At 54.2% G+C, this 27,599-nt stretch overlaps 1 protein-coding gene across 3 annotated transcripts in view; it reads right to left on the reverse strand.

Moving 5' to 3' along the window:
• Nucleotides 1–27,599, reverse strand: part of GTF2IRD1 (GTF2I repeat domain containing 1) — a 145,569-nt gene that overhangs the window by 58,719 nt on the left and 59,251 nt on the right. For all 3 annotated transcript variants that reach the window (XM_031665466.1, XM_031665465.1, XM_031665467.1), the window contains exons 3-14: nucleotides 26,646–26,787; nucleotides 23,879–24,034; nucleotides 21,159–21,342; nucleotides 19,789–20,099; nucleotides 18,269–18,358; nucleotides 15,376–15,459; nucleotides 9,641–9,824; nucleotides 8,178–8,203; nucleotides 7,045–7,153; nucleotides 5,301–5,338; nucleotides 4,713–4,793; nucleotides 3,506–3,595 (exon numbers count right to left, since the gene is read on the reverse strand). In XM_031665466.1, coding sequence (XP_031521326.1) covers nucleotides 3,506–3,595; nucleotides 4,713–4,793; nucleotides 5,301–5,338; nucleotides 7,045–7,153; nucleotides 8,178–8,203; nucleotides 9,641–9,824; nucleotides 15,376–15,459; nucleotides 18,269–18,358; nucleotides 19,789–20,099; nucleotides 21,159–21,342; nucleotides 23,879–24,034; nucleotides 26,646–26,787 — 1,495 coding nt within the window. The remainder of the gene's footprint in view (nucleotides 1–3,505; nucleotides 3,596–4,712; nucleotides 4,794–5,300; nucleotides 5,339–7,044; nucleotides 7,154–8,177; nucleotides 8,204–9,640; nucleotides 9,825–15,375; nucleotides 15,460–18,268; nucleotides 18,359–19,788; nucleotides 20,100–21,158; nucleotides 21,343–23,878; nucleotides 24,035–26,645; nucleotides 26,788–27,599) is intronic.

Raw genomic sequence — 27,599 nt, forward strand, 5'->3', positions numbered from 1 at the left:
TGAGACAGTCTTGCTCTGTCACCCAGGCTGGAGTGTAGTGGTTCAGTCTCAGCTCACTGCAACCTCCACCTCCCAGATTCAAGCGATTCTCCTGCCTCACCCTCCCAAGTAGCTGGGATTACAGGCACCCACTATCAGAATTTTCTTTTTCTAGACAGTTTCGCTCTTGTCACCCAGGCTGGAGTGCAAAGGTGCGATCTTGGCTCACTGCAACCTCTGCCTCCTGGGTTCAAGTGAATCTCCTGCCTCAGTCTCCCAAATAGCTGGGATAACAGGTGCACACAACCAAGCCCAACTAATTTTGTATTTTTAGTGGAGACAGAGTTTTGCCATGTTGGCCAGGCTGGTCTCGAACTCCTGATCTCAGGTGATCCACCCGCCTTGGCCTCCCAAAGTGCTGGGATTATAGGCATGAGCTACCATGCCCAGTCAGAATTTTCTTAATTCATCAGGTTTGATTGGGGTGCCTAGGAAGGAGCCCTGCATGGGAAACATGTTTTCCAGCTCAAGGCTGTGTGACCTTGGGAAGGTAGATGAGCCTTGCTGAGCCTGTGTTCTGCTCCGTGAAACAAACAGCAATGATGCTGTGCTCATCCAAGGCCCCCAGCCCCTGCAGTGCCACTCAGCCTCTGGCTGAGAGTGCTGCCTGGAGGCTTCCACGGGGTTTTCTAACGCCACTTCAAACCCAGCTGGGCGCCATGCCAATTCCTTAGCTGCCACGCCATGCTGTCATCTCAGCCTGAGCTTGGCGTCAACCAAACTCTCTGGCTAGCTACGCCACAGACTGCTGTCAAGTCTAGTCATGCCCAGTTTGTCCTGGACAAATCAGATGTTTTTTTCTTCATTACCAAAGTATTAAAAGTGCACCGTAACTGATATAGAAAATAAAAAACGCAAATCATTTTGCCTAACACTGCTACTGTTTTGCTGTACCCTTGTTTTTCCCCAGTGATTACGATGGCAACACAGTTGTAAGCTAAGCACAACCAATTTTTCTTCTTTTGCTTAGTGTTACACCCTAAGCATCCTTCCTTGTAGCCCATTTTTGTTTGTTTGTTTTTGAGAGAGAGTTTCACTCTGTTGCCCAGGCTATACTGCAGTGGTGTGATCTCAGCTGCAAACTCCACCTACCAAGGTTCAAGAGGTTTTCCTGCCTCAGCGTCCCAAGTAGCTGGGACTGCAGGTGCCTGCCACCATGCCCAGCTAGTTTTTTGGTCTTTTTAGCAGAGATGGGGTTTCACTAGGTTGGCCAGGCTGATCTTGAACTCCTGGCCTCAGGCGATCTGCCCGCCTTGGCCTCCCAAAGTGCTGGGATTATGCAGTCCTCAGTCTTCATGCCCGGCCTATTTTTGTTTTTTTGAGATAGTGTCTTGCTGTGGCACCCAGACTGGAGTGCAATGGTACCATCATAGCCCACTGCAGGCTCTAACTCCTGGGCTCAATGGATCCTCTTGCCTCGGCCTCCTGAGTAGATGGGACTATACACAGGTCCCACCATGCCTGTCTAAATTTGTATCTATCTATGTATCTATCTATTTATTTATTTATTTTGAGGCAGAGTTTTGCTCTGTCACCCCAGCTGGAGTGCAATGGCAAAATCTTGGCTCACTGCAACCTCTGCCTCCTGGGTTCAAGTAATTCTCCTGCCTCAGCCTCCTCAGTAGCTGGGACTACAGGCACGTGCCACCACACCCAGCTAATTTTTGTATTTTTAGTAGAGACAGGGTTTCACCATGCTGGCCAGGCTGGTTTTGAACTCCTAACCTCAAGTGATCTGCCCGCCTCAGCCTCCCAAAGTGGTGAATTACAGGTGTGAGCCCATGCGCCTGACCTCTTTATTTATTTTAAGACAGGGTCTTGCTCAGTGGCACCATCACGGCTCACCACAGCCTCAACCTCCTGGGCTCAATCAATCCTCCCACCCCAGCCTCCCAAGTAGCTAGGACTACAGACACGCACCACCAGGCCCAACTAATCTGTGTATTTTTTGTAGAGATAAGGTTTCACCATGTTGCCCAGGCTGGTCTCAAGCTCCTGGGCTGAGGCAATTCTCCTGACTTGGCCTCCCAAAGTATTGAGATTATAGGTGTGAGCCACTGTGTCAGTCAATTAAAAAAAAAAAAACCTTATAGAGATGGGGTCTTGCTATGTTGCGCAGGCTGGTCTCGAACTCCTGGCCTCAAGCAGGCCCCTCACCTTGGCCTCCCAAAGTGCTGGAATTACAGGCGTGAGCCACCTCACCCTGCCTATTTTACTTATTTGCTTACTGTTTATCTCTCCACACGAGGATGTGTACCCCATCAGATGGGGACACCTGTTTGGTCCACTGCTTTCTCCCCAGCCCCTTACGCAGGACCTACTACACAGCAGGTACTCAATAAATATTTGTTGAGGCAGGGCGTGGTGGCTCACGCCTGTAATCTCAGCACTTTGGGAGGCCGAGGCAGGAGGATCATTTGAGGTCAGGAGTTTGAGACTTGCCTGGCCATCGTGGTGAAACCCCCTCTCTACTAAAAATACAAAAAAATTAGCCAGGCGTGGTGGCAGGTGCCTGCAATCCCAACTACTCAGGTTGAGGCAGGAGAACTGCTTGAACCCAGGAGGCGGAGGTGGCAGTAAGCAGAGACTGCACCACTGCACTCCAGCCTGGGCGACAGAGTGAGGCTCCATCTCAAAAAATATAAGAGATGGGTCTCTCTGTGTTGCCCAGGGTGATTGCGAACTCCCGCCTCAAGTAATCCCCTAGCCTTGGCTTCCCAAAGTGCTGGGATTACAGGCACGAGCCACCTTAGCCTGCCTATTTTACTTATTTGTTTACTATCTATCTATCTCTTCACATGAGGATGTGCACCCCAGGAGGTGGGGATTTCTGCTTGCTTCACTGCTTTGTCTCCAGCCCCTTACACAGGACCTGGTACACAACAGATGCTCAATAAATAGTTGTTGGAATAAATGGACAAATTAATCCCAACAGGTGGCTCCTGGGAAGGATGCTGGGTCTTGTTACAAATGGAGCCTATGGCTGGGCACGGTGGCTCATGCCTGCAATTCCAGCACTTTGGGAGGCCGAGGCAGGTGGATCACCTGAGATCGGGAGTTCAAGACCAGCCTGACCAACATGGCGAAAGCCCGCCTCTACTAAAAATACAAAATTAGCCGGGCGTGGTGGCACATGCCCATAATCCCAGCTACTCAGGAGGCTGAGGCAGGAGAATTGCTTGAACCCGGGAGGCAGAGGTTGCGGTGAGCCGAGATCGCGCCACTGCACTCCAGCCTGGGCAACAAGAGTGAAACTCCATCTCTAAATAAATAAATAAATAAATAGAGCCTACTTGAGGTTTCCAAAAGGAACCCAACCTTGGACTGGGGTCAGGCGTATATTGGGTTTCCTCTACTAGAGGCGCTCAACACCAAGAAAAGCCTGGGGACTGCCTGGCCCACCCCTGTCCCTTTGCTCCCTGGAGAGATAAGTCCCAAGCACCACCAGCCCAGGTCCATTTCTTACCTGTCAGCATCTCCATCCCATAACCAGAATCCTCTGATGGCAGGTGCCCAGGCATTGAGTCTGTCATTTCCTCAGAGGTTGGCGAGGGGTCTGAAGACGAAACTCCAAATGACACGGGTGTCTTCTGCCTGTCATACTCCTGTCACAGTCCCTCGGGGACCACCCAGCCCAGTCTCCCCACAAACAAGAGTCCTTTTCTTTCTCTCTCTTTTTTTTTTTTTTGTTCGAGATGGAGTCTCACTCTGTCGTGCAGACTGGAGTGCAGTGGTGCCATCTCAGCTCACTGTAACCTCCCCCTCCCGGGTTCAAGTGATTCTCCTGCCTCAGCCTCCCGAGTAGCTGGGACTACAGGTGTGAGCCACCATGCTTGGCTAATTTTTGTATTTTTAGTAGAGATGGGATTTCACCGTGTTGGCCAGGCTGGTCTCTAACTCCTGACCTCAGGTGATCCGCCCACCTCGGCCTCCCAAAGTGCTGGGATTACAAGTGTGAGTCACCTTGCCTGGCCATTTCTTTTTTTTGAGATAGGGTCTCACTGTGTTGCCCAGGCTGGACTACAGTGGTGTGACCACAGCTCACTGCAGCCTCCAACTCTTGGCCTCAAGTGATCCTCCTGCCTCAGCCTCCTGAGTAGCTACACCTACAGGCACATACCACCACATCTGGCTAATTTTTTGTATTTTTCGTAGAGATGGGGGTCTCACTATGTTGCCCAGGCTGCTCTTGAACTCCTGGCCTCAAGCAATCCTCTTGTGTCAGCCACCCAAAATGCCGGGATTACAAGCATGAGCCACTGTGCCTGGCACTGTCTTGGCTTCTAACAGTCACCCCATACTGAGGCTCCAGGGCCCAAAACTACCGTCTCCTCTGAAGATGTGGAAAATGAGGCTTGGCAGGGGGTAGGGTCAAACTCGGAGCCTCTCACGCCCACGCCCTTTTCTTCTCTCCAGCCTCACAAATCCCAGGGGAGCCAAGCCAGGGAGGTGAAGTTTGAGGGGACCTTCTGGAAGGTCAGAGCTGAGAACACTGATTCACAACATAGGGGGCAGATGTGGCCAGAAAAAGCATTCACAATACCCTAGTAGCTCTCAGAATCCAAGGAGAGAAACAGCAGCCTGGAGGCCTCTTCTTCACCAGGGCTGACCCTCGGGAGGCTAACGGTCTGGCCCTCATTTCTGCAGGGGGTGGTCAGACACCCATCCCTTACCTGGGATGGTGACCTGAATGATGTCCAGATCCTCTGGCTCAATTTTGATAGGCCTCAGCCCACCCAGCTCCCCGGAGGTTCCTGCAAGGAGGAAAGGAAAGATCCAGTCAAGTCTGGCATGAACTTGACTGGGCAGAGTGAGTCTTTCCAGAACATTCTGCTGTCTGTAACTTGTTAGTGAGGCCCTACCTAGGACAAGTCACGTCAGACCCCTGGCTCCTGCCCAGACTGGAACTGGAGGTTGGGGCGCCCCCAGGCCACACTTAGGGGCTCCAATTTACAGACCCGGTGATGGAGGCCCCTCCAGAGGGGAGGTTGCTGGTCCAAGAGCCTGGAGCCTGAGTCTGGGCATCAATAGGAGGCAGTGGTGATGCCAGCACCCAGGTCTCCATGCCCCCAACCCCAGTAAGCTCCCAGCATGCCTTGCACCTCAGCGTGGCGAGGCCTGGGGGATGCAGGTGGGCAGAGGAGGCTCGTTAGCACTCCAGGCTCATGGGCTGAGTTGAGCTCCTCCCCAAGGCTGCCGGGTAGGGCTGGTGGTTGCCCTCCCAGCCCATGACACACACAGTGGGCCCTGTTCCTTCTCACCTGGCCCGCAGTCTTCAGACATGCTGCCCTTGTCTGACCTGTGAAGGGAAGCAGGAAATGACATCTGTCAGCCAAGTCCAGGGCCACCGTGCCCCAGCCTTGCCCCTCCAGGCAGTCGGGGCCCACTGCAGTCACCACTGCAGAAGGCATCCCTGCCCCGTCACCCCCTGGCCCTCCAGGATGGTGCCCCTCACCTCCACCAGGGAGAGAGGTGCCCTGTCTCCAGGGACCACAATCTCCAGGGGTGGCCAAGCCAGGCACCTGCTCACTCTCCTGGGGTGAACCATCTAGGGATCCCCCTTCCTCACCATCTGGGAGCTCTGGGGCTCCTGGCCTTGACACAGTGTCCCTGCTTGTGGGGGACTGAGACCTGCAGGGCCTGGAAAGGGTTAAGAATCTGGGGAGGGGGCTGGGGAATGAAGGTGGCAGGGACCCTGGGATGGATGATTTGGTTAATTCCCTCCCTCCCAGAGAACTGCAGGGAGATCCCTGATATGATGTGAGGATTCTGGGCTAAACAGCCCACCCCTGCCCCTAAAAGGTCAGAACGTGCTTGAGGGGTGTTGGTGGATGGTAGCCAAGCTGAGTGCTAGGGGCAGGGTCTGGTGGGCACTCAGGACAGGCATTGAACCTGGTGTTGGTATGTATGTATGTATGTATATGTATATATGCATCCATGTGTTTATTTTTTTGAGATGAAGTCTTGCTCTGTTGCCCAGGCTGCAGTGCAGTGGCACAATCTTGGCTCACTGCAACCTCTGCTTCCAGGATTTAAGCAATTCTCCTGCCTCAACCTCCCGAGTGGCTGGGACTACAGGCATGCACTACCATACCTGGCTAATTATTTTTGTATTTTTAGTAGAGACAGGGTTTCGCCATGTTGGCCAGGTTGGTTTCGAACTCCTGACCTCAGGTGATCTGCCTGGCTCAGCCTCCCAAAGTGCTGGGATTACAGGCGTAAGCCATCATGCCCAGCTGCATGTTTGTATTTTTGAAACAAGGTCTTACTCTGTTGCCCAGGCTGGAGTGGAGTGCAGTGGTGTGATCAGAGTTCACTGCAGCCTTGACCTCCCAGACTCAAGCAATCCTCCCACCTCAGCCTCCCAAGTAGCTGGGACCACAGGTACCAGCTACCACACCCAGCTTACTTTTTATTTTTTGTAGAGACAAGGGTCTCACTATGTTGCCCAGGCTGGTCTCAAACTCCTGGGATCAAGAGATCCACTCACCTTGGCCTCCCAGAGCACTGGGATTACAGGAGTGAGCCACCAAGCCCGGCCTGGCGTGGGTGTGTATTTATTTTGAGACAGAGTCTAGCTCTGTCACCCAGGCTGGAGTACAGTAGTGCAATCTCACCCGGCTAATGTTGTGTTTTTAGTAGAGATGGGGTTTCACCATGTTGCCCAGGCTGGTCTTGAACTCCTGCCTCAAGAGATCCGCCTGCCTTGGCCTACCAAAGTGCTGGGATTGCAGCTGTGAGCCACCGCGCCTGGCCTAGTGTGGGCATTTAGAGGCTTCTGAGAGAGGTGACATCTGGCTAGATGTTGGGGGCAGAAGAGTTCTCTAGGTGAGCGTTCTCTACGCAGAGGGAAGTAGGTGGAGTCTGTTTTCCCTTGCCCTCCCTTTGCACCTTCGAGGGGTGGTGGTGTGGTGGGAGCCGCCCTGGGTCCCCTCTTGCAGGTAACACAGCCTCAGCCCAGAGCAGGGCCGGCTGTGGGCCTCCAGGGCCGGGGCGGGGCCTCACCGAGCATTTCCAGCAAGGTCAAGGACGGTGGCCCTAGAGACCTCTGCAGAGGTATCCTCTGGCGGGCTGGCTGGCTCCAGCTTCGTGGTGTCTTTGGTAAACTTGTTCCCTGTGGGGAGAGACAGGGAGGTCAGGGTGAAGGTCCTCTGGCCTCCTCTTGCTGCAGGGCCCCTGGGCAAAGGTCTCCGTGTGAAGCTGGGGGAATCCCGGGGATAGGACCTGGCCTCTGCCCATCCTTGCGGGTGCCATGTCCAGCCAACAGCCAGGAACGGGTCCTGGGGAGAGACTCTGCCACCAGAAGGAGGAACAGCAGCCTTAGTGCCAGAGGCGGCCAGAGATTTGGGAGAGCAAGGGGCAGGAGGAAGGGGAGGCAGCAACCAGAGATGGTTCTCCTGCCCTCCAACATACTATGGGGGCTGAGCCCTTAGAAAAGGGCCAGGGCTTCCCCACGGCTGCATCACGGGACCAGGTTCTCATTTCATCGTGCCAGGAGCCCAGAGGAAGGCGCTATTATCATCCCCATGTCACAGATGTGGAAACCGAAGACCATAAGATCTTGCCCAAAGTCACAGAGCTGGTGGGAGGCGGGACCGGAACTGGGGTGCCAGGTACATGGCCCCCCAAGATCCATGATGCTTTTGCTGCCCCGCATCTTCCTCTTGGGACACGTGTGCTGGCCCACGGGCCACTGCATGAGCTCTGGAGTCACACCGCTGGGCACGCAGCAGGGACCCGTGCCCACCAGCTGGGCTTCCGTTCCTCTGTCTGCACGTGAGGATAGGAGTGGAGCCACCTTCATAGGATTGTTGGAATCAGATTAAAATAAAACATGCTGGCAGCTTCGAAGAGAGCCTGGTATAGGTACAGGGTCACTTAACCTGAAACAGGTTAGTGTTCAGCTTTAGTACTATCTGTCCAGGGCATTCGAAGCTGGTAGGGGTTTTCCTGACAGTCTGTCAGCACCTAGGAGCCCGGGACCCGTTTCTGTCCCAGGACACAGAAGCCAGAGCCCAGCCTCCCTCCCTGTCTGAGGGGAGGCGCTCAGGAGGACCAAGTCCAGGGCGGTGGCAGCTGGGGTTCTGTTGGGGAATCAACCTGGAAACTTCAAAATGGACTAGATGGTCCCCACATACCTGTGAAAATTCGCTCATCAAACATCCTGGGGAGAGAAGAGAGACAGGCATGAGAACGGTGCAGGCTGAAGGGCTCTCCCGGGGCTTGGGGAGATGCCCCAGGTCCCCTTCGGTGGTGGTCACTGAATGGCACATGCACAGCTACAGCTTCAGACCTGGGCACTGAGCACACATGCAGGCAGGAGACGGCATGTCGGAGTCTCAAAACATCCCAAACCGTTTATTTATATTCTTATTTTTGGAGACAGAGTCTCACTTTGTCACCCAGGCTGGAGTGCAGTGGCGCGATCTCGGCTCACGGCAACCTCCGCCTCCAGGGTTCAAGCGATTCTCCTGCCTCAGACTCCTGCGTAGCTGGGACTACAGATGTGCGCCACCGTGCCCTGCTAATTGTTGTACTTTAATTAAATAAATTAATTAATTTCTTTTTTTAGATGGAGTCTTGCTCTGTCGCCCAGGCTGGCGTGCAGTGGCGTGATCTCGGCAGAGGAGTGGGGCGTCTCAGTGTGAAAACAGAAGTCATCGTCAGCCTCGCACCCCTGGCTCTGCCTCCCATGACTGGCGTTTTTGCCTGTGTTCTAATTTCCTGCTAGGTCCCCCTTGAATCTCCACCTCCCGGGTTCAAGGGATTCTCCTCCCTCAGTCTCCTGAGTAGCTCGGATTACAGGCGTGTGCAACCATACCCGGCTAATTTTTGTATTTTTAGTAGAGACGGGGTTCCACCATGTTGGCCAGGCGGGTCTCGAACTCCTGACCTCAGGTGATTCGCCTGCCTCGGCCTCCCAAAGAACTGGGATTACAGTAACTGGGACTGCAGGCACCTGCCACCATGCCTGGTTAATTTTTAAAATATTTTTCAGACAGGGTCTTGCCATGTTGCCTCGGCTGGTATCAGGCCTGTTTTATGTAAATGAGGCACAGAGTGGTTAAGTAACTTGCCCAAGGATGCCCAGGTCGGAAATGTCTTCACGTGCACTGATGCACTTAATGATGTTTTAATTCATGAGGGAAATGAGGTCAATGAAAAAACACCTTATGCTTATTAAACATCTGCTACATGTCAGGTGTGTTTCATCTACTTTTTCATTTTATGTTAGGAAAACTTGGGTGGGGGGGGCCATCATTATCCCTTTTCCCTTTTTTTTTTTTAGATTTAAATTTTAATTTTTTTTGAGATGGAGTCTTACTCTGCCGCCCAGGCTGGAGTGCAGTGGCGCTATCTTGGCTCACTGCAAGCTCCGCCTCCTGGGTTCACGCCATTCTCCTGCCTCAGCCTCCCGAGTAGCTGGGACTACAGGTGCCCGCCACCACGCTCAGCTACATTTTTGTATTTTTAGTAGAGACGGGGTTTCACTGTGTTAGCCAGGATGGTCTCGATCTCCTGACCTTATGATCTGCCCGCCTCGGCCTTCCAAAGTGCTGGGATTACAGGCATGAGCCACTGCGCCCGGCCCCACCCGCACCTCTTAATGATGAAGTGGATGCTATGACGCTCCTCCAGGATCCGCTTCAGCTTGGGGACTCCGTAAGTGCAGGGGCGCTTGAAGGGGATCTTGTCCGGGATGCCCACAATCTCCACAGCCTCCGGGTCGCAGGCGATCTTCCGGTAGGGCACGGGGACCATGTGGTCCAGGCCCAGGGCTTCCGCTGGAAAGACAATCAAATGGCAAGACTGAGTGTGAGACAGTCTGCTGCACGCACAGGACCCGGGGGCCGCGGTCACCATCACCTTCCACCGTCCCCACTCCACTCTGGCCATGTAGCGGCCACAGGGGTCCTGCAGAAATGTCAAAATCATGTCACTTTTCTGTTAGGAAATTGGCTGGGCTGGGTGCGGTGCCTCATGCCTGTAATTCTAGCACTCCAGGAAGCTGAGGTGGGCAGATGGCTTGAGCCCAGGAGTTCAAGACCAGCCTGGGGCCAGGCGCGGTGGCTCATGCCTGTAATCCCAGCACTTTGGGAGGCCGAGATGGGCGGATCACGAGGTCAGGAAATCAAGACCATCCTGGCTAACACGGTGAAACCCCATCTCTACTAAAAATACAAAAAAAAAAAAAAAATCAGCCGGGCGTGGTGGCAGGCGCCTGTAGTCCCAGCTACTCAGGAGGTTGAGGCAGGAGAATGGCATGAACCTGGGAGGTGGAGCTTGCAGTGAGCCGAGATCGCGCCACTGTACTCCAGCCTGGGTGTCAGAGCCAGACTCCGTCTCAAAAAAAAAAAAAAAAAAGACCAGCCTAGACAACATAGCAAGACCCCATCTCTGCAGAAAAGTAAAATATAAAAAGCTAGGTGTGGTGGTGCACATCTGTAGTCCCAGCTACTCAGGAGGCTGAGGCAGGAGAATCACTTGAGCTGAGGAGTCTGAAGCTGCAGTGAGCCAAGATCGTGTTACTGCACTCCAGCCTGGGCAACAGAGTGAGACCCTGTCTCTAAAAAAATAAAATAAAAAATGTCCAGTGGCTCCCATCTGATTTGGTGACAGCCAAAGTCCTACCTATGTGACTTCATCACCTGTGACCTCATCTGCCCCCTTCATGCCTCTGTGTGCTCCCCCCACCCCTGCTGCCCCCTTGGTGCTTCCCCTACCTGCCAGGAGCATACACTCAGTTCAATGCCTTTGTACTTGCTCTTCAGTCTGCTCAGATTCCTTTCTCCCAGAAATCCACAAACATCCATCCATCCATCCATCCATCCACCCACCCACCCACGCATCCGCCCATCTTTCCTTCTTTCCTCTCTCCCTCCCTCACTCCCTCCTTTCAGGTATTTGCTCAAATAGCACCTTGGCAACCTAACACAGCCTCCTCCATCCCTCATTCCCTCCTCTGCTCTGTCAGTCATCCACTGGTCACCACCTGACACTACATCCACACTCATCTCTACGTGTGCTCACTGTCTAGAAAGGAAGCTGCAGAAGAACAGGGGTTTTGGCCAGGTGCGGCGGCTCATGCCTGTCATCCCAGCACTTTGGAAGGCCACAGCAGTTGGAGAATGCTTGAGCCCAGGAGTTCAAGACCAGCCCGGGCAACACACCAGTAAGAAGCCATCTCTATAAAAATACAAAAAATTAGTTGGGCGTGGTGGAGCACGCCTGTAGTCCCAGCTACTTGGCAGGCTGAGGTGGGAGGATCGTTTGAGCCCAGGAGTTCGAAGATGCAGTGAGCTGTGATTGCACCACTACACTCCAGCCTGGGCGACAGAGCGAGACTGTCTAAAAAAGAGTAGGGGTTTTGTTTTCTGCCTTGCCACTGCGACCTCAATGGAGCTGGGCACACACTAAGTGCTTTCTGCACAGTGAATATACAAATGGCTAAAGGAAGTGCCCAAGCTTGAGGTTGTCTCTTGGCGGGCAAGTGGTTGCACAGGTGAGCACAGGTGTGTCCCTTCTTCCAGGGAGGAGCTCAGCACGCCCTCCATTTACCAGCACCATAAACAAGACACACCCCAGAAGCTCACGGCTCTGCCAACAGCCAAGCAACAGAATCCAGGCTCATGCCCAGGTTACTTGCTCTATTTTTCCAGACTTGTGCCATTTCAGTCATTCACTTCCACCTCAGCTGCACGTTTTCATTCATTCATTAACCAAATACTTTTTCCCCGCCCAACGGAGTCTTGCTCTGTTGCCCAAACTGGAGTGCAGTGGCACAATCCTGGCTCACTGCAACCTCTGCCGACTAGGTTCAAGCGATTCTCCCTGCCTCAGCCTCCCGAGTAGCTGGGATTACAGGTGTGCACTGCCAAGCCCAGCTCATTTTTTGTATTTTTAGTAGAGACACCATGTTGGTCAGGCTGGTCTCGAACTCCTGACCTCAGGTGATCCACCCGCCTCAGCCTCCCAAAGTGCTGGGATTACAGGCATGAGCTACCGCATCCGGCCCCACACCAAACACTTTTGAAGCACCTACTACGTTCCTAATACAAGCTGGTACTTTCTTTCTTTTTTAGAGACAGGGTCTTGCTAACAGCCCAGGCTGAAGTGCAGTGGCGCAATCATTGCTCACTGCAGCCTCAACTTCTGGCTAAAGTGATCCTCCTGCCTCAGCCTTTTGCGTAGCTAGGACTACAGGCGTGCGTTACTATGCCCAGCTATTTATTTTGTATTTTTTGGAGAGATGGGGTCTTGCTATGTTGCCCAGGCTGATCTCAAACTCCTGGGCTCAAGTGATCCTCCTGCCTCAGCCTCCCAAAGCACTGAGATTACAGGCATGAGCTACCGCTCCTGGCCTTAAGCAAGTCATTTCACGGGTCACCCTTCCCCTGGCCTGAGTATCCACTTCACTCTTGCCTCCTCGTGTGACCATGGATGGGGCCTGGACACACTGTCCTCCCTCCAGGCTCCCATATCTCCTGGTTGTTCCTCAGGCCCCTCCCTGCCCTAGCCCTGCTTCTCTGGCCACACCATGCTTTGTCTGTGTTCCTGTAAGTGCCAGCCCAGAGCTGGACCTCCCTCCAGCCCTGCCTGGGCCCTCCCTCGGGTGCTTCTGACATTGTTTTCCTGTTGACGCAGCGGCCCAGGTCTGCGTTGGTGGCTTTGGCATCCAGATCCCACTGAGAAGTCACACTTAGCTCATTGTCAAATTAAACCCTCGAAATCTCAACAGCTGGCAAGGCATCTCTCCCCACACCCCTCTACCTCCCACATCAGCAGCCACCCCCAGCCCCAGCCCTTGAGCGACTGGTCCTTTGAGTGCCTGTGAATTCGTCTCAGTCCGGTTCATCTGGTTTATCGGGGCCTGTCTTTTCAGCAGCAGGGAGATTCAGTGGACAGAGGGCCGAACCCAAACCCTGCTATTGCCCCTTGGGAAGGGGCTGCCTTCCTGCAGTGCCACCTTACACCGTCCTCGGCCCCTCACCTGGTCCCAGCATCTTCCCAGAGGACATGTCCTCGAGGCTTCCTAAAGCCTAACGTTTCTCCCAATTCTTATGTTTCTGTTTCTTCCCCCTCTGCACCACCCGCACTGGCCCAATTCACCCAGATTTGGTGGCTGGTAGAGCTGGGAGCAGGGGTTGCTCACCCACAGTCTGTGGGATACCTTGGGCTGCCAGACCCTGTTCCCATCATCCGGGGGGTCCCCAGTACTCCTGGGCAGCTGCCTTCTCCCCCGCGCAGCTCCCCAGAGGGAGCTCTGGCTTTATGGGGAACAAGGTCTTGACCACTCCACACCCAACACTCTTTGGATGCGACTCAGGAACTGACGTTTGGAAAAGGCTTGGCATTTTGGAAAGTCCAGGGCGTGGGACAGGCCAGAACACTGGCTCCGCAGTTCTCCCAAGGCAGAGCGGGCTCCTCCCTGGTTCCTCCCCCAGCCTCCACCTGGTCACACCTGCTCATGGGAGAGACTCAGGGCAGGAAGGTGCAGACAGCCTCCTTGCAGCCTATATGAGGAGGCCTGGCTGGGGAGCGTGGCCACATCAAAGGCAGCCGGCTATCCCAGGCTCCTCATTAAGGCCTCCAGAGTCTTGCTCAGCCCCATCCCAATGTGGAAGGCCCAGCCCACATGCAGAGGCTGCCCCAGTCATGGTCACAGGGCACCTCACCATGAAGGCCACCTGACTTCCCCGCCTATTACACTGTTTCTTGGAATTTATCCTCCCTTCTTTTTTTCTTTTTAAATTTCTTTTCAGCGATTTTTTTTTGAGAGAAAGCCTCATCAATACCCAGGCTAGATGGGATGGCATGATCGCACCACTTCCTGCAGTTCAAGTGATTCTCCTGCCTCAGCCTCCCAAAGTAGCTAGGACTACAGGTGCATGCCACCATGCCACACCCGGTTAATTTTTGTGTTTTTGTAGACAGAGGGTTTCACCATGTTGTCCAGGCTGGTCTCGAACTCCTGAGCTCATGACCACCGCCTCGCCTCCCCAAGTGCTGGGATGACAGGCGTTTCTCACCGCTGCTCTACCACCTATGCTTTCCAGAGTGCGGTGGGCTGACATCTGCTATGAGCCTGACTGTCCTGGGTGCTAGGGACAAAGAGAGGGGTTCGGTGCAGTCCTGGCCCTCAGGGAGACAGCGGCAGGCAAGGGGTATCAAGTTCCCAAGGTGTCACAGAGAGGGAACCATCAGGGTACCCAGGCCTACCTGGCCCAGGCTGGGGACCCAAAGGCTTCCTGGAGGAGGTGACTCCCAAGACAAAGAACAATTAGGAATTTGTCCCTAAGATGTGAAAAGGTGGTGCCAGGCAGAGGGCACAGCACAGGTAAAGGCTGGGAGGCAGGAAATGGTGTGTTACTGTGGGGAACTGGCACATGAGGCCAATACAGATTTTTCTGGGCCTTATGGATACTTCCCCTGATGGGCAATCTGTTATGTTTGTTTCTTTTGTAGAGATAGGGTCTCACTCTGTCACCCAGGCTGGAGTGCAGGGGTACAATCATAGCTCACTATAGCCTCAACCTCCTGGGCTCAAGCAATCCTCCCACCTCAGCCTGCAAGTAGCTAAGACCCCAGGTGTGTGGTTAATCTTCTAATTTTTATTTTTTATTTATTTATATTTTTTGAGACAGAGTCTCACTCCGTCACCAGGCTGAAGTGCAGTGCCACGATCTTGGCTCACTGCACCAGGTTCCAGTGATTCTCATGCCTCAGGATCCGAGTAACTGGGATTACAGGTGTGTTTTACCACACCCAGTTCATTTCTGTATTTTTAGTAGAGACAGGGTTCCAGCATGTTGGCCAGGCTGGCCTCGAACTCCTGACCTCAGGTGATCCGCCCGCCTCCGCCTCCCAAAGTGCTGGGATTACAGGCATAAGCCACTGCGCCCAGCCTGGTTTAAAATATTTTTTTTGTAGAGATGGGAGGTCTCACTATGTTGGTCAGGCTGGTCTTGAACCCCCGGCCTCTGGTGATCCTCCCACCATGGCCTCCCAAAGCGCTGGGATAACAGGCATGAGCCACTGCGCCCGGCCCCCAGATGGGCAATCTCTGCCCCCAACCTGCCCCGCTCCCCACCGCTGAGCCCAGGTCTGGGGCTTTGCCATCAGTTCCGCCCCCTGAAGAATCTGGAAGGGAAATATTGACACAACCACCCCCTACCCAGACAGGAGGAGCCCGCGACGGATGACATTAGTGTTGCCGGCGCGCGGGAGCCAGCATATGGCTCCCGCTGCCGTGTTGGGGAACACGAGTGATTGCCACGTAATGAGATGCTCAACACGGCTGCTGGGGCCACACGGCGGGCCGCGCCGCCCACTCACCATATCTGCTGTTAAACAGGATCTGCACACACTCCCGGAGCGTGTTGATGTCCTCGGTTTCCTTTATGAAGGCGTCCCACTTCTCTATCAAAACACAGGAGGCACAAGTGAGCAGGGCCCCACGGGACAGTCACATGCCCCCCACTGGCCATGACCACCGGGTTTTCACCCCCAGAGACCCCGAGGCTGCCCCAGCCCCTAGTCCTTCCACCCTCTCCCACCTCGGACCGTACACGAATTCAGAGTGCTCTGATGGTTCCCCATCTGCCTGTTCCTGCCCTAACATTTGTCTCTGGCCTCTCCCACAGGTGTGGTATCAGAATAGGCTCAGCCTGTCCATCCCGAGCCCATCCTGCCCCAGACATACAGGAGGCTGGAAAAGCAGTCCCTTCAGCAGAAAAAGAGGTCAAGTTTTCTTTTCTTTCTTTCTTTCTTTTTTTTTTTTAAGATAGTGTCTTATTCTCTCACCCAGGCTAGAGTGCAGTGGCGTGATCTCGGCTCACTGCAACCTCCACTTCCCGGGTTCAAGTGATTCTCCTGCCTCAGCCTCCCGAGTAGCTGGGACTACAGATGTGTGCCACCACACCCAGCTAATTTTTGTATTTTTAGTAGAGACGGGGTTCCACCATGTTGGCCAGGCTGGTCTCGAACTCCTGACCTCAGGTGATCCGCCTGCTTCGGCCTCCCAAAGTGCTGGGATTACAGGTGTGAGCCACTGTGCCTGGCCTGAGATCGAGTATTTTATTTTTTAATTTAAATGTTTTTTAAAAAAATAGAGACAAGGTCTCATTCTGTTGCCCAGTCTGGTGTGCAGTGGTGCAGTCATAGCTCACTGTAGCCTTGAACTGCTGGGTTCACGTGATCCTCCTGCCTCGGCCTCCCAAGCAGCTGGGATGATGACAGGTATGAGTCACCACTCCTGGCTGTGTTTTTTCTTTTTTTCTTTTTTACAGATGGGGTCTCACTCTGTTGCCCAGGAGTGCAGTGGTGTGATCATAGCTCACAGCAGCCTCCAACTCTTGGACTCCAGCGATCCTCCAACTTCAGCCTCCTGAGTAGCTGAGACTACAGGTGCCCGCCACCATGTCTGGCTAAGGGCTGAGTCTTGATCTTGAGAATCTAACCCTTGTACCTCCTACATCTGAGGTCTCACTCAGCACTGGCCTCGTTGGCTTCCCCCAAACTCTCAGCTCTGCTGGCCTCTCTCTCAAAACCTCTGTCTTGATTGAATAATAACAAGTGATTGTTGGTTCATTTGTAATCAGTAGAAGTAACAACTTTAATTTGTTATGTACTTATCTGTGCTAAGTACTTTATATATATAATAATCTCCTATTTAATTCCTTATGACAAGTTTTAAACAGAGATATCATTCCCATTTTGCAGATAGGAAAACTGAGGCTTAAAGAAGCTGAGTATCTCGCTTGCGACAACCCAGTGAGGTTCTATCCCAGCTTGTGCCCCAGCCCACGGGCCTGTCATGATGCTGTTCCATCTGAACATTCACGTCTCCTCCCTGCCAGGGCTGGACCTTGTTTGGGGCAGTGGCAGATTGGGTTGTGGATGGCTTGCGGGGTGGGGGAGCCTCCATTCTGATCCCAGGGGACTGGGTTTTCTTTCTTTCTTTCTTTCTTTCTTTCTTAAAATTTTGTAGACGTGGGGTCTCACTAGGTTGCCCGGCCTGGCCTCAAGCCATCCTCCCCCTTAGCCTCCCAAAGCACTAGGATTACAGGTGTGAGCCACCGCACCCGGCCTAGGACTGGGTTTTCTTACAGAACCTCTTCCTGGAGGTGAGGCTGAGACCCACACAGAGCAAAACTGCTGGCAAGTCCTACTGCACTCCTTCTTGGTATAACTGAATCCCACACTTCGCTACACTCAGGACTTCTGTGTGATCTTTTTTTAAATTTTATTCAATATATTGCTTCCTTTAAAAGGTGGAGTTTAATTCCTCTCCCACGGAGGGTAGGCTGGATCATGTTTCTGGCTTCTAACAGATAGAACATGACAGCAATTTCTAAGGATGGGTCATAAAAGCCATGTGGCTTCCTCGTTCCTCTCTTTTGGATCGAGAACTCTGGAGGAAACCGGCGGCCATGTTGTGAGGATGCTCAAGCAGCCCCGTCAAGGCTAGCCCACATAGTGGGGAACTGAGGCCTCCTACCAACAGCTGTGTGAATGAGCTCAGAAGCATCCCTTCCTGCCCCAGTTGAGCTCTTGGATGACAGCAACCCCAGCTGTCAAGCAACCCCAGCCAACATCTTGACTGCACCCTCATGAGAGACTGTGACCCAGCACTGCCCAGCTCAGCCAGTCCTGAATTCCCAACCCCCAGAAACTGTGAGGTAATAAACACTTGATGTTTTAAGCTCCATTTTGGGGTTATTTATTTTATTTTTTGTTATAAATTTTTTTTAGAGATAGGGTCTAACTGTTGCCCAGGCTGGAGTGCAGTGGTGTGATCATAGCTCACTGCAGCCTCCAACTCCTGGGCTCAAGTGATCCTCCCGCCACAGCCTCCCAAGTAGCTTCAGCCTCCCAAGGACTTCAGAGGATAGGCACCACCACATCCAGCTAATTTTTTTTATTTGTTGCAGAGACAGTGTTTCGCTCTATTGCCCAGCTGGTCTCAAACTCCTGGCCTCAAGCAACCCTCCTGCCTCAGCCTCCCAAAGTGCTGGGATTACAGGTATGAACCACCATGCCTAGTCTGGGGCAGTTTATCATACAGCAGTAGATAACTATTATATCCCAGTTTACTTGCAGTCCCTTGAGCAGAGCTGTTCCTCCTTTCTCTCACAAAGACCCAGGAGACACTTATCAATTTCAATGAGCACCACCTCCAACCCCAGATTCCCACTCAGGCCTGGGTGCTGCATGGGCGCCGTCCTACCTGACTTGTCATGGACGATGGAGAAGAGAATGCGCTTGGAGGCATGGACGTTCTGGATGAGGGGCCCACCAGGCCCGGTGGGCTTCTGTCCTGGACAAGGGAGAGAAGGAAATGGGTTCCAGGCGGGCCCCAAGAGGGTTCCCCAGATCTGGCCCCAGTGTATAGGCCCTGGCTCTGGAGTAACAGCCTCATCTGCCAGGGAGACCCCAGAACTGATTCCTGTGATCACAAACTCAAGGCAAGGTCCCTGACCAGAGGCCTAAGACAGTCTGTACCAGAATCTGCTAGCCAAAAGCCAGATTAACAAGAAAGGGATGTCGGAGGTCACCTTTTCCAGGTAAGAACACTTGTTTTATGTGTATAAGCTTGAAGCCCTGGTCAGCCCACATATTTGGGCTTTTTTCCCCCCTAATAATAATAATAATAATAAGTATATATAACTTACAAGCACCTACTACAGGCCAAGCATTAGACCCAGACCCAAGTGCTTTTTTTTTTTTTTTTTTTTTTTTAGGTAGAGATAGGATCTTGCTATGTTACCCGGGCTGGTCTTGAACTCCTGGGCTCAAGCAATCCTTCCGCCTCAGCCTCCCAAAGAGCTTGAATTACAGGTACACCTGGCCAGACCCAGTGCTTTAATACAGCAACTCTCAAACTTGAGCACATTGGAACTACTTGGCAGAATTGTCCAAAAAGACTACTGGGTCCCATCCCCAGAGCTTCAGATTCAGCAGGACTGCAGTGGGACCTGAGAATATGCATTTCTAACCCTCTCTCAGGAGATGCTACTGCCACCGATCTGTCCTTTAATCATGATAACACTTCTGGGAAGCAGGTAATGCTAGCATTCCCATTTTATAGAGGAAGAAACTCAGGTTCAGAGATAGAGATTTGCCCCAGGATGCATAGCCACTAAGTAGACGAGCAGGATATGAATCTCACCTGCAACTGTTCCTTTTGTCCTGTCCACCCCAGGACCTACTTCCCCTAGTGCCCTTAATCAGGCTGGGTATGCAGTGGGTGCTCACTGAATTGGAGCGTGTCCTCACTGAATGCATGGGGATGACTAGTATGCTAACTTCCTTTATAGCATGTGATGTGGCTCTCCCACTTTTGACACCTGAAATATTGCTGGTTCTTTTTTTTTTTTTTGAGACAGAGTTGTGCTGTCACCCAGGCTGGAGTGCAGAGGTATGTAATCATAGCTCAATGCAGCCTCAAATTCCTGGGCTCAGTTGATCCTCCTGCCTCAGACTCCTGAGTAGCTGGGACCCAGGGAGTCCTTGCAGGTGTCTCTTAGTCCAAGGCCAAGGACATCATTCACAGATGGCTGAGCAGAGACCCAAGGTCCAAGGGGTCTCTGCTAGGACAGCATCTGTCCAGTCCCACCCCCATGCCCAGACACAGCTCCTTCCAACCTAAGAGGGCCCAGGCATCCTGACCTGCCCTGGGAGGATGTCCCATGCATGAGTGACCTCTGTCCCACCCCCTAGACTTGGAGATCCCAGCAGCAGTGTTACCACAACAGTCGGAGAAGTCTTGGGCACCAGTGGCCTTGGGCTCTGGCATGGGCCGGCTCAGGCCCAGTTCGCTGGGGGCAAGGGGGCAGGAAGGTGCTTCCTGCTTGAGCTCTCGGATGGCGTGGTTGGGGAGCGCCGTGCTGTACAGGAAGCTGGCCATGGAGGAGGAGGTGGCGGTGGGGGGCAGGTCCTGGGGTGGCACCTTGGGGGCCTGGCCATGCAGGCCACAGTCCCGTGACCCCTTGGGTATCAGGGAGACACCATTCAGCTCCACCAGGGCCTTCGAGTCCCGCCCGCCATCCTCAAGTGGCCTGAGTAAAGGAGAGGACACATGGACAGCTTTGTACATCTGTTTCACATGTTGCAGCTCTTCCCCCACAACCCTGCATCCCCACCCTCAGCAGAACATAACAGCCCCGTAAGAGGGCAGGACAGGAGCTGCCTTTCTACTTTACAAGTGGGGATGCAGGCTCAGAGGTGGGAATGGTGTGCCCAGGGCCACAGAACTACGCCACTGGAGGACCTGGGCTCTGCCCCTCTGCTCCCTCTGCTCCAATCCACTGATCAGATCCTGCCAGGTGCAATTGATTGCCTCCCGTCTCCTGCTGCTCCCCTCCCCTTCTCTGCCTCTGCATTGCCTGGGGTGCCTAGCAGAGATGGGCTCAACCTTAAGCCCTCAGGCTGCCTTCCTGGCTCTCCTGACAATTGGTACTGCCTCAGACCAGCCTCAACAGTATCTCCCCTGGGTCCCTAATTAACCCCAGATTTACAACCTGAACAAGCACAGGACATGGTTCTCCCACTTCTGACACCTAAAATGCCACATTTAAAAAATTTTTTTAAGAGACAAGGTCTTGCTTTGTTGCCCAGCTGGAGTGCAGTGATGCAATCACAGCTCACTGCATCCTCAAACTCCTGGGCTCAAGCAATCGTCCTGCCTCAGCTGAGATGACAGGTGTGTACCACCACACCTGGGTAATTTTTTTTTTTTTTTTCTGGCAGAGACAGGGTCTTGGTATGTTGCCCAGGCTGGTCTCGAACTCCTAGCCTCAAGTGATCCTCTCACCTCAGCCTCCCAAAGTGCTGAGATTACAGGTGTGAGCTACTGCACCCGATCACATTGGTGCTATTTTGTCCCAAGTCATGTCTCTTTCAGTCTCTCTGCAATGCAACTTCCCTGGGAAGACTGCAAGGCTTAATGACCTAGCTCAGATCCTGTTCTATGACTTCGCTTTCACTTCACCTCCACCATCAGACTGGGAGCTTTCACCACCAGGGTCCCCCATGGGCATCTCAAGTCCCTTTCCCTCTGGCTAAGTGGCCTCCAGGCCCCGGCCCCGGCCCAGCCCCGGGCCAGCTGCCTCACTCACCTCTTGAGCTTGAAGCGGATGCGGTGGCTATGTTCCAGGATGGCCATGAGGGCCTTGGGGTCATACTCAGCTGGCCTCCGGAAGGCCAGGCCCTCCGGCAGCCCCTGCACAGCCAGCAGCCCTGGCTCCCTGAGCAGCCTCTCGTAGGGCAGCGGCACCACGCTGGCCCTTCCCAGGGCCTCGCCTGTAGGGGGAGTCCAGGAGAGGGGCCTGGTATGAGAGGGCAGCCAGGCTGGAGTCGGGGCCGCTGTGCCCCAGAGTGGGGGCAGTGTTAAGTGGCTCCCTTTGGTGCAGGGTTCCCATGGACCCCTCATAAGTGCAGACTTTGTGCAGAATAACTGCCTGTAGGCTGGGGGTGGATGCTGTGGACAAGGGCCCCTTGTCTGTATCTGGGGGGCTGGGGCTCCGCCACCGAGGGGGGATCCCTGCTGCCCTCCCTGGCCAAGCCCCTCTCCACTTGGGCACCTGGCTAGAAGGGAAACCGGGGACTACAAGAGCCCAGAGGACAGAGCAGAGAGAGACAATCTGGTGGGAGAAAAGAGGGCAGAAGAGACGGAGAAGCGGGCACTTGCATGAGCCAGACTGCAAGGAAGAAGCTGTAAGGGCCGGGCACGGTGGCTCATGCCTGTCATCCCAGCATTTTGGGAGGCTGAGGTGGGAGGATCACTTGAGGCCAGGAGTTCGAGACCAGCCTGGCCAACATGAGGAAACCCCGTCTCTACTAAAACTACAAAAATTAGCTGGGCGTGGTGGTGGGCATCTGTAATCCCAGGTACTCAGGAGGCTGAGGCAGGAGAATCACTTGAACCCAGGAGGCGGGTTGTAGGGAGCTGAGATCATGCCACTGCACTCCAGCCTGGGTGACAGAACGAGAATCCATCTCAAAAAAGAAGAAGAAGAAGAAAAATGTGTAGGGAGGAAGGGAGAGAGACCAAGAGAGGGGAGAGAAAGCAAGAAGAAGAGGAAGTGGAGAGGGAGCAAAAATAGGGGATTCAGAAAAAGACGAGAGAGGCCGGGCACGGTGGCTCATGCCTGTAATCCCATCACTTTGGGAGGCCGAGGCGGGCGGATCACTTGAGGTCAGGAGTTTGAGACCAGCCTGGCCAACACGGTGAAACCCTGTCTCTACTAAAAATACAAAAATTAGCTGGGTGTGGTGGCGGGCACCTGTAATCCCAGCTGCTCAGGAGGCTGAGGCAGGAGAATCGCTTGAACCCAGGAGGCGGAGGTTGCAGTGAGCCGAGATTGTGCCACTACACTCCAGCCCAGGCAACAGAGCGAAACTTCATCTCAAAACAACAACAAAAGAAAAAGATAGGAGAGAAGAGGAAGAGACAGACTGAGAAGACGCGGGAACAAAGATGGGGGTTGGGGGCACAGATGAGGGGAGGCAAGCTGGGGACTGAGGACTGGGCACTGGGATGTCTGTTGCCACCTCCAGGCTGCAGCCCCCACCTGGAGCCAGAAGGAGGCCCATCCTCTCATAGCCTCCTTGAATTCTGCCCAAAGTGGAAAGGGGGGCCAGGGTAAGGTGGGCAGGGGTGCAGGGGGCTCTGTGCATGGGCCCTGCAGCTGGCAAAAGTGTCGACAGGGGTAGAGTCAACCATGCGTGGCAAGTCCCCCATCCCAGGGTGGCCAGCGTGACCGCCCAGGGCCGCTGAGTACCCCTCCTCCTGACATAAGAACACCAGAAGTTTCCTCGCAGACCTTTGCTCCATAAAACCAAAGGCCACAGTAGGAGAAGGGATAAAGCCAAATCAGAAATGAATGAGGTGGGACCCTGAGGGCCAAAGGGACCTGCCCAAGGTTTCCCAGGGTGTGTGAAGGCCACCACTGGGGCCCTGAGGCCCTCAGCAACCTGATGCTTCCCAAGGGAGGCCAGTTCTCCTCTCCCTGCAGGAAAGACGTGGCTGAGCAATCAGCCTTCACTTAGTCATTCAACAAACGTTCTCCGAGTACCTGCTGTTGCTGGGCTCTGAACTGCAGGCTGGAGACAGCGAGAAAGGGCAGACATAGCCCCTGACCCTGGAGAGCTCCTGGGCTGGTGAGGGGACAGGGCACTGTGGGTGCCAAGAGAGGGGCCTAAACCCACTGTGAGGCAGCTTCCAGGAGCAGAGCCTCAGTGGCACGCGGGTGTCCGCCAGACAGAGGAGGGGAAAGGCAGTCTCAAAAGATGCAACAGCGCGAAGGCTAGGGCATGTGAAAGGAACCAGCGAGTGCTGGAGAACGGGAAATGGTTCTGTAGGGAGGTCAGTAGGGCCCTGTCACCTAGCAGGAAAAGAAGGTATAGAGGGGATGAGGATGGGTGTGTGGGCCCCTGTGCCATGCTCAGGGTCGATGGGGAGCCCCCGAAGGCTGTGGAGGCAAGAGCTTCATTCATGGTCAGACTTGTGCTTTGAGAAGATGCCCTTGGTGGCAGGGCAGATGTGGGGAGGCAGGGAGACCGTGGCAAGCCTGGGGCTATTTCTAGGAAAGAGGTGGCATGACTTGAGCCAGGGCAGGGACAGTGGGGATGGAGGTTTGGGAAAATGGCTGGAGTAGAACGTCTGTGTCTGGGAATGCAGAGATGAGGAAGGGCTAGGGTAACCAGTACCTCCATGCCTTGGGGTCTGGCTTTGCCCAGGGCCTGTAGTGGGACAGGAGGGGGCCCCCTCTGCTGGGTGGGGACCCAGGCTCCCACCCTCCCTGGGGCCCCCAAATGGAATGAGGAAGGATCTTACTATAAAGAACATCAAACACCTCCTCTACCATCTTCCGCAGAAGGTACACATCTGAGCCGTGTTCCAGGGAGGACCGAGGGAGGCTCCGGCCGCTGCCCTCACCCCGCTGCACCTTCTTGGGGTGCTCTGCCTCCGGATCCTTCCACGGGGGCCCTCCTGTGGGACACACAGCACGGGAGGCCACAGTGAACACCCGTCTCACCACCCGGCCTTCGAGCTGGGATGTCTCTGCCCTGTGCTGAGCCGTGGAGACTGGCACACAACGTGATACACAAGTGAATGAATGAATGAAGAATTAATGAGTGACCAAGCCCTATCCCAACCACCCCACTGAGGGCCAGGGCTGGTCATCTCAGAGTTCCCATTGCCTGGCCCAGGGCTGGGCCTCACTTCTGGTCACCTCTAATTTGCTGTGTGACCTTGGGTAAGTCCCTTCTCTCTCTGAGCCTCCATCTGTGCATGCTCGTGGGAGGCCGGCTATTCCAGCTCAGAACTGAGGTTCGATGAACGTTCCATCTGTCTCTTTCTCTTTCTCTCTCTCTCTTTCTCTCTTTCCCTCCCTCCCTCCCTCTCTCTCTCTCTCTTTCTTTTTTTTGACAGAGTCCACTCTGTCGCCCAGGCTGGAGTGCAGTGGCACAATCTCAGCTCACTACAACCTCCATCTCCAGGGTTTAAGTGATTCCCCTGCCTCAGTCTCCCGAGTAGCTGGGATTACAGGCGCCCGCCACCATGTCCAACTAATTTTTGTATTTTTAGTAGATATGGGATCTCATCATGTTGGCCAGGCTGGTCTCGAACTCCTGACCTCAGGTGATCCGCCTGCCTTGTCCCCCCAAAGTGCTGGGATTACAGGCGTGAGCCACCGTGCCTGGCCCCATCCATGCCTTTCTGTGCCCTGACACCAACACTGTCTCGACCAATCTATGGCCCCGTTTTCTGCTCTGCCGAAGGAAGAAACAACGGGCACCCCCCAACCCCTGCTCCGAGGAGGCCGTGGGTTGCAAACAGCAGGTTCATGCCAGGCTGGGCCAGAGTGGGGACCGGAGAGTGTTGGTAGATCCTTCGGGAATGTTCTAGAAGCTGCATTGGAAAGGAGATGAGAGGAGGGGCCCGTGGCCCCCTCCCGGCTTGGAGCCTGTTCTCCTCTGGGATCTGCGGAGCTTGAAATAAACCAGCCGAGTTCCTGGTGCTATAAATAGCGGCTCTGCCTGGCTCTAGAAGCCAGGTGCACCGCCTCAGGCTCTGGGAGGCTGGGGTGCCACAGGACCTGCTGCTGTCCACTCTACCCGGCCCAGTCCCCCATTCTGGCCCTGGGGAAGGTCTAGGCTCTGAAGGCTGAGTGGGGTGGGGGGCTGGCTGGGGACGCAGCTGTACCCCAGTAATGATAGGCCCAGCGCTGGGGGATGCCCTTCCCTGAAACAGCTGATCTTAGGGGTGTGATGCGAATACTATTAATAGCAACAACAGCTGGTGTCTATTGAGTGTGAACCCAGTGCCAGACACTGTCCTAAGTGCTTGCTGGGTACAAATTCGTTTAACCCTCAGACCCACCCGTTCTCCCCTTTCACGGATGAGTGGGTTGAGGCACAGCAGTTGTGGACCCAGGTGGCCCGTTCTCTTAACCTCATGCTATACCATGGTTCTTTTGAGATGGGGTCTCACTGTCACCCAGGCTGGAGTGCAGTGGTGCCATCGCAGCTCACTGCAGCCTTAAACTCCCAGGCTCAAGTGTTCCTCCTGCCTCAGCCTCCCAAAGTACTGGGATTACAGGCGTAAGCCACCATGCCTGGTCCCATCCATGGCTTTCTGTACTGGGACTACAGGTGTGCACCATCAAGCCTGGTTAATTTTTAAATTTTTTGTAGAGACAGGGGTCTTGCTATGTTGCCCAGGCTGGTCTCCAACTTCTGGGCTCAAGTGGTCCTCCATTTCAGCCTCCTGAAGTGCTAGGACTACAGACATGAGCCACTGCACCTGGCCTAAGATGTTAACTGTCACTATAGCAATGACAGTGCCTGCCTCTTCAGGTTGATGTCAGGGTAGGTGAGTTAGCATCAGAAAGGATGCCATGCACAGCAGGTGATCAATAAATCTTATTGGAATATGGCCAGGCACGGCGGCTCACATCTGTAATCCCAGCACTTTGGGAGACTGAGGTGGGTGGGTCACTTGAGGTCAGGAGTTCGAGACCAGCCTGGCCAACATGGTGAAACCCCATCTCTACTAAAAATACAAAATTAGTCGGGCGTGGTGGTGGGTGCCTGTAATCCCAGCTACTTGGGAAGCTGAGACAGGAGAATCACTTGAACCTGGGAAGCAGAGGTTGTAGTGAGCCAAAATTGTGCCACTGCACTCCAGCCTGGGTGACAGAGTGAGACTCTGTCTCATTAAAAAAAAAAAAAATTGTGTTGGAATAAGTGCATTTGGTCCTTGTGCTCAGAAATACATACTGAAGAGGAAGAACTGAGCAGCAACCTTGGGCCTTGGTGTCCCCATCTGGAAAAGGCAGATGGAAGTGGCTGGCTCTGGCCTACCCTGGGGTTCACCCAGCCAGTCTCTGTCAACTCAGGGGCTGCGGAATGATTCCCACAAAAACCACGGCTGCCTCAATAACACCACATCGGGAATCTCAGACAACCTTGCTTGTTAGGTTCATCCCCTGCACACCGTCACCCTGGCTGGACAGGGCTGGGGACCCAGAGACGGACCAGAGCTCCTGCCCTCGAGGCATGGCGGGCCTGGCCCTCCAGAGCCCTGGGGTACTCACGGCAGAACCTGAGGAAATCTGACTGGAGCTCCTTCCGGGCATTCAGGAACATTCTCCCCTTCTCCGTGCCCACCACGAAGGCGCTCTCATCGTGCACGGCGACACAGGCCACCTCGGCGTTCAGTTTGGACAGCGCTGAGCACTGTGGGAAGAGCAGGGTGTGTGAGTGGAAGGGCTCCCCTCTCCAAACACCTCTAGTACCCGCTTCGGGAGTGGGATGTGAGCTCCCAGCTGCCTGAGACCTCAGCAGAAGCTCCAGGGACAGACGGTCCCTCTACCGTTCTTGGTCTCAGATTCTGTAGTGCGACTGAATGAATGGCCCTCCAGGGATTGGCGATGGGGGGCTGGAGGAGGACAAGTGTCCTCGGCTCCTCCCTCCAAGGTCTTCCTCCTTGGGGTAAGCCCACCTTAGCCCCAGCCCCAGGGACAATGCCGTGCTGCGTTCTCTTGGCCCCTCTCAAGTCCTGGATGAGGAGGGGGTGGGAAGAACGGCAGGAAAGGTGGGGATTGGACAGACTGGGGCTGTATTCTCACCTCGGCCGTTTCTGCTTTGGGACTTAAGCCAGTCATGTCCCTCCTCTGGGCTCCAGTTTCTACATCTGTTTTGTTTTGTTTTGTTGAGACACAGTCTCACTCTGTCGCCCAGGCTGGAGTACAGTGGCGCAGTCTTGGTTCACTGCAACCTCTGCCTCCCAGGTTCAAGCGATTCTCCTGCCTCAGCCTGCGGAGTAGCTGGGACTACAGGCGCCCGCCACCATGCCTCACTAATTTTTGTATCATAAGGAGAGATGGGGTTTCACCATGTTGGCCAGGCTGGTCTCAAACTCCTGACCTCAGGTGATGTGCCCATCTCAGCCTCCCAAAGTGCTGGGATTACAGGCGTGAGCCACTGTGCCTGGCCAGTTTCCACGTCTGTAGAATTGGGGAGAAGCAGCCCAGTTCCACAGTGCCACT

This window comes from Papio anubis, chromosome 4 (genome assembly GCF_008728515.1).
Source record: "Papio anubis isolate 15944 chromosome 4, Panubis1.0, whole genome shotgun sequence".
Taxonomy (NCBI): Eukaryota; Metazoa; Chordata; class Mammalia; order Primates; family Cercopithecidae; genus Papio; species Papio anubis.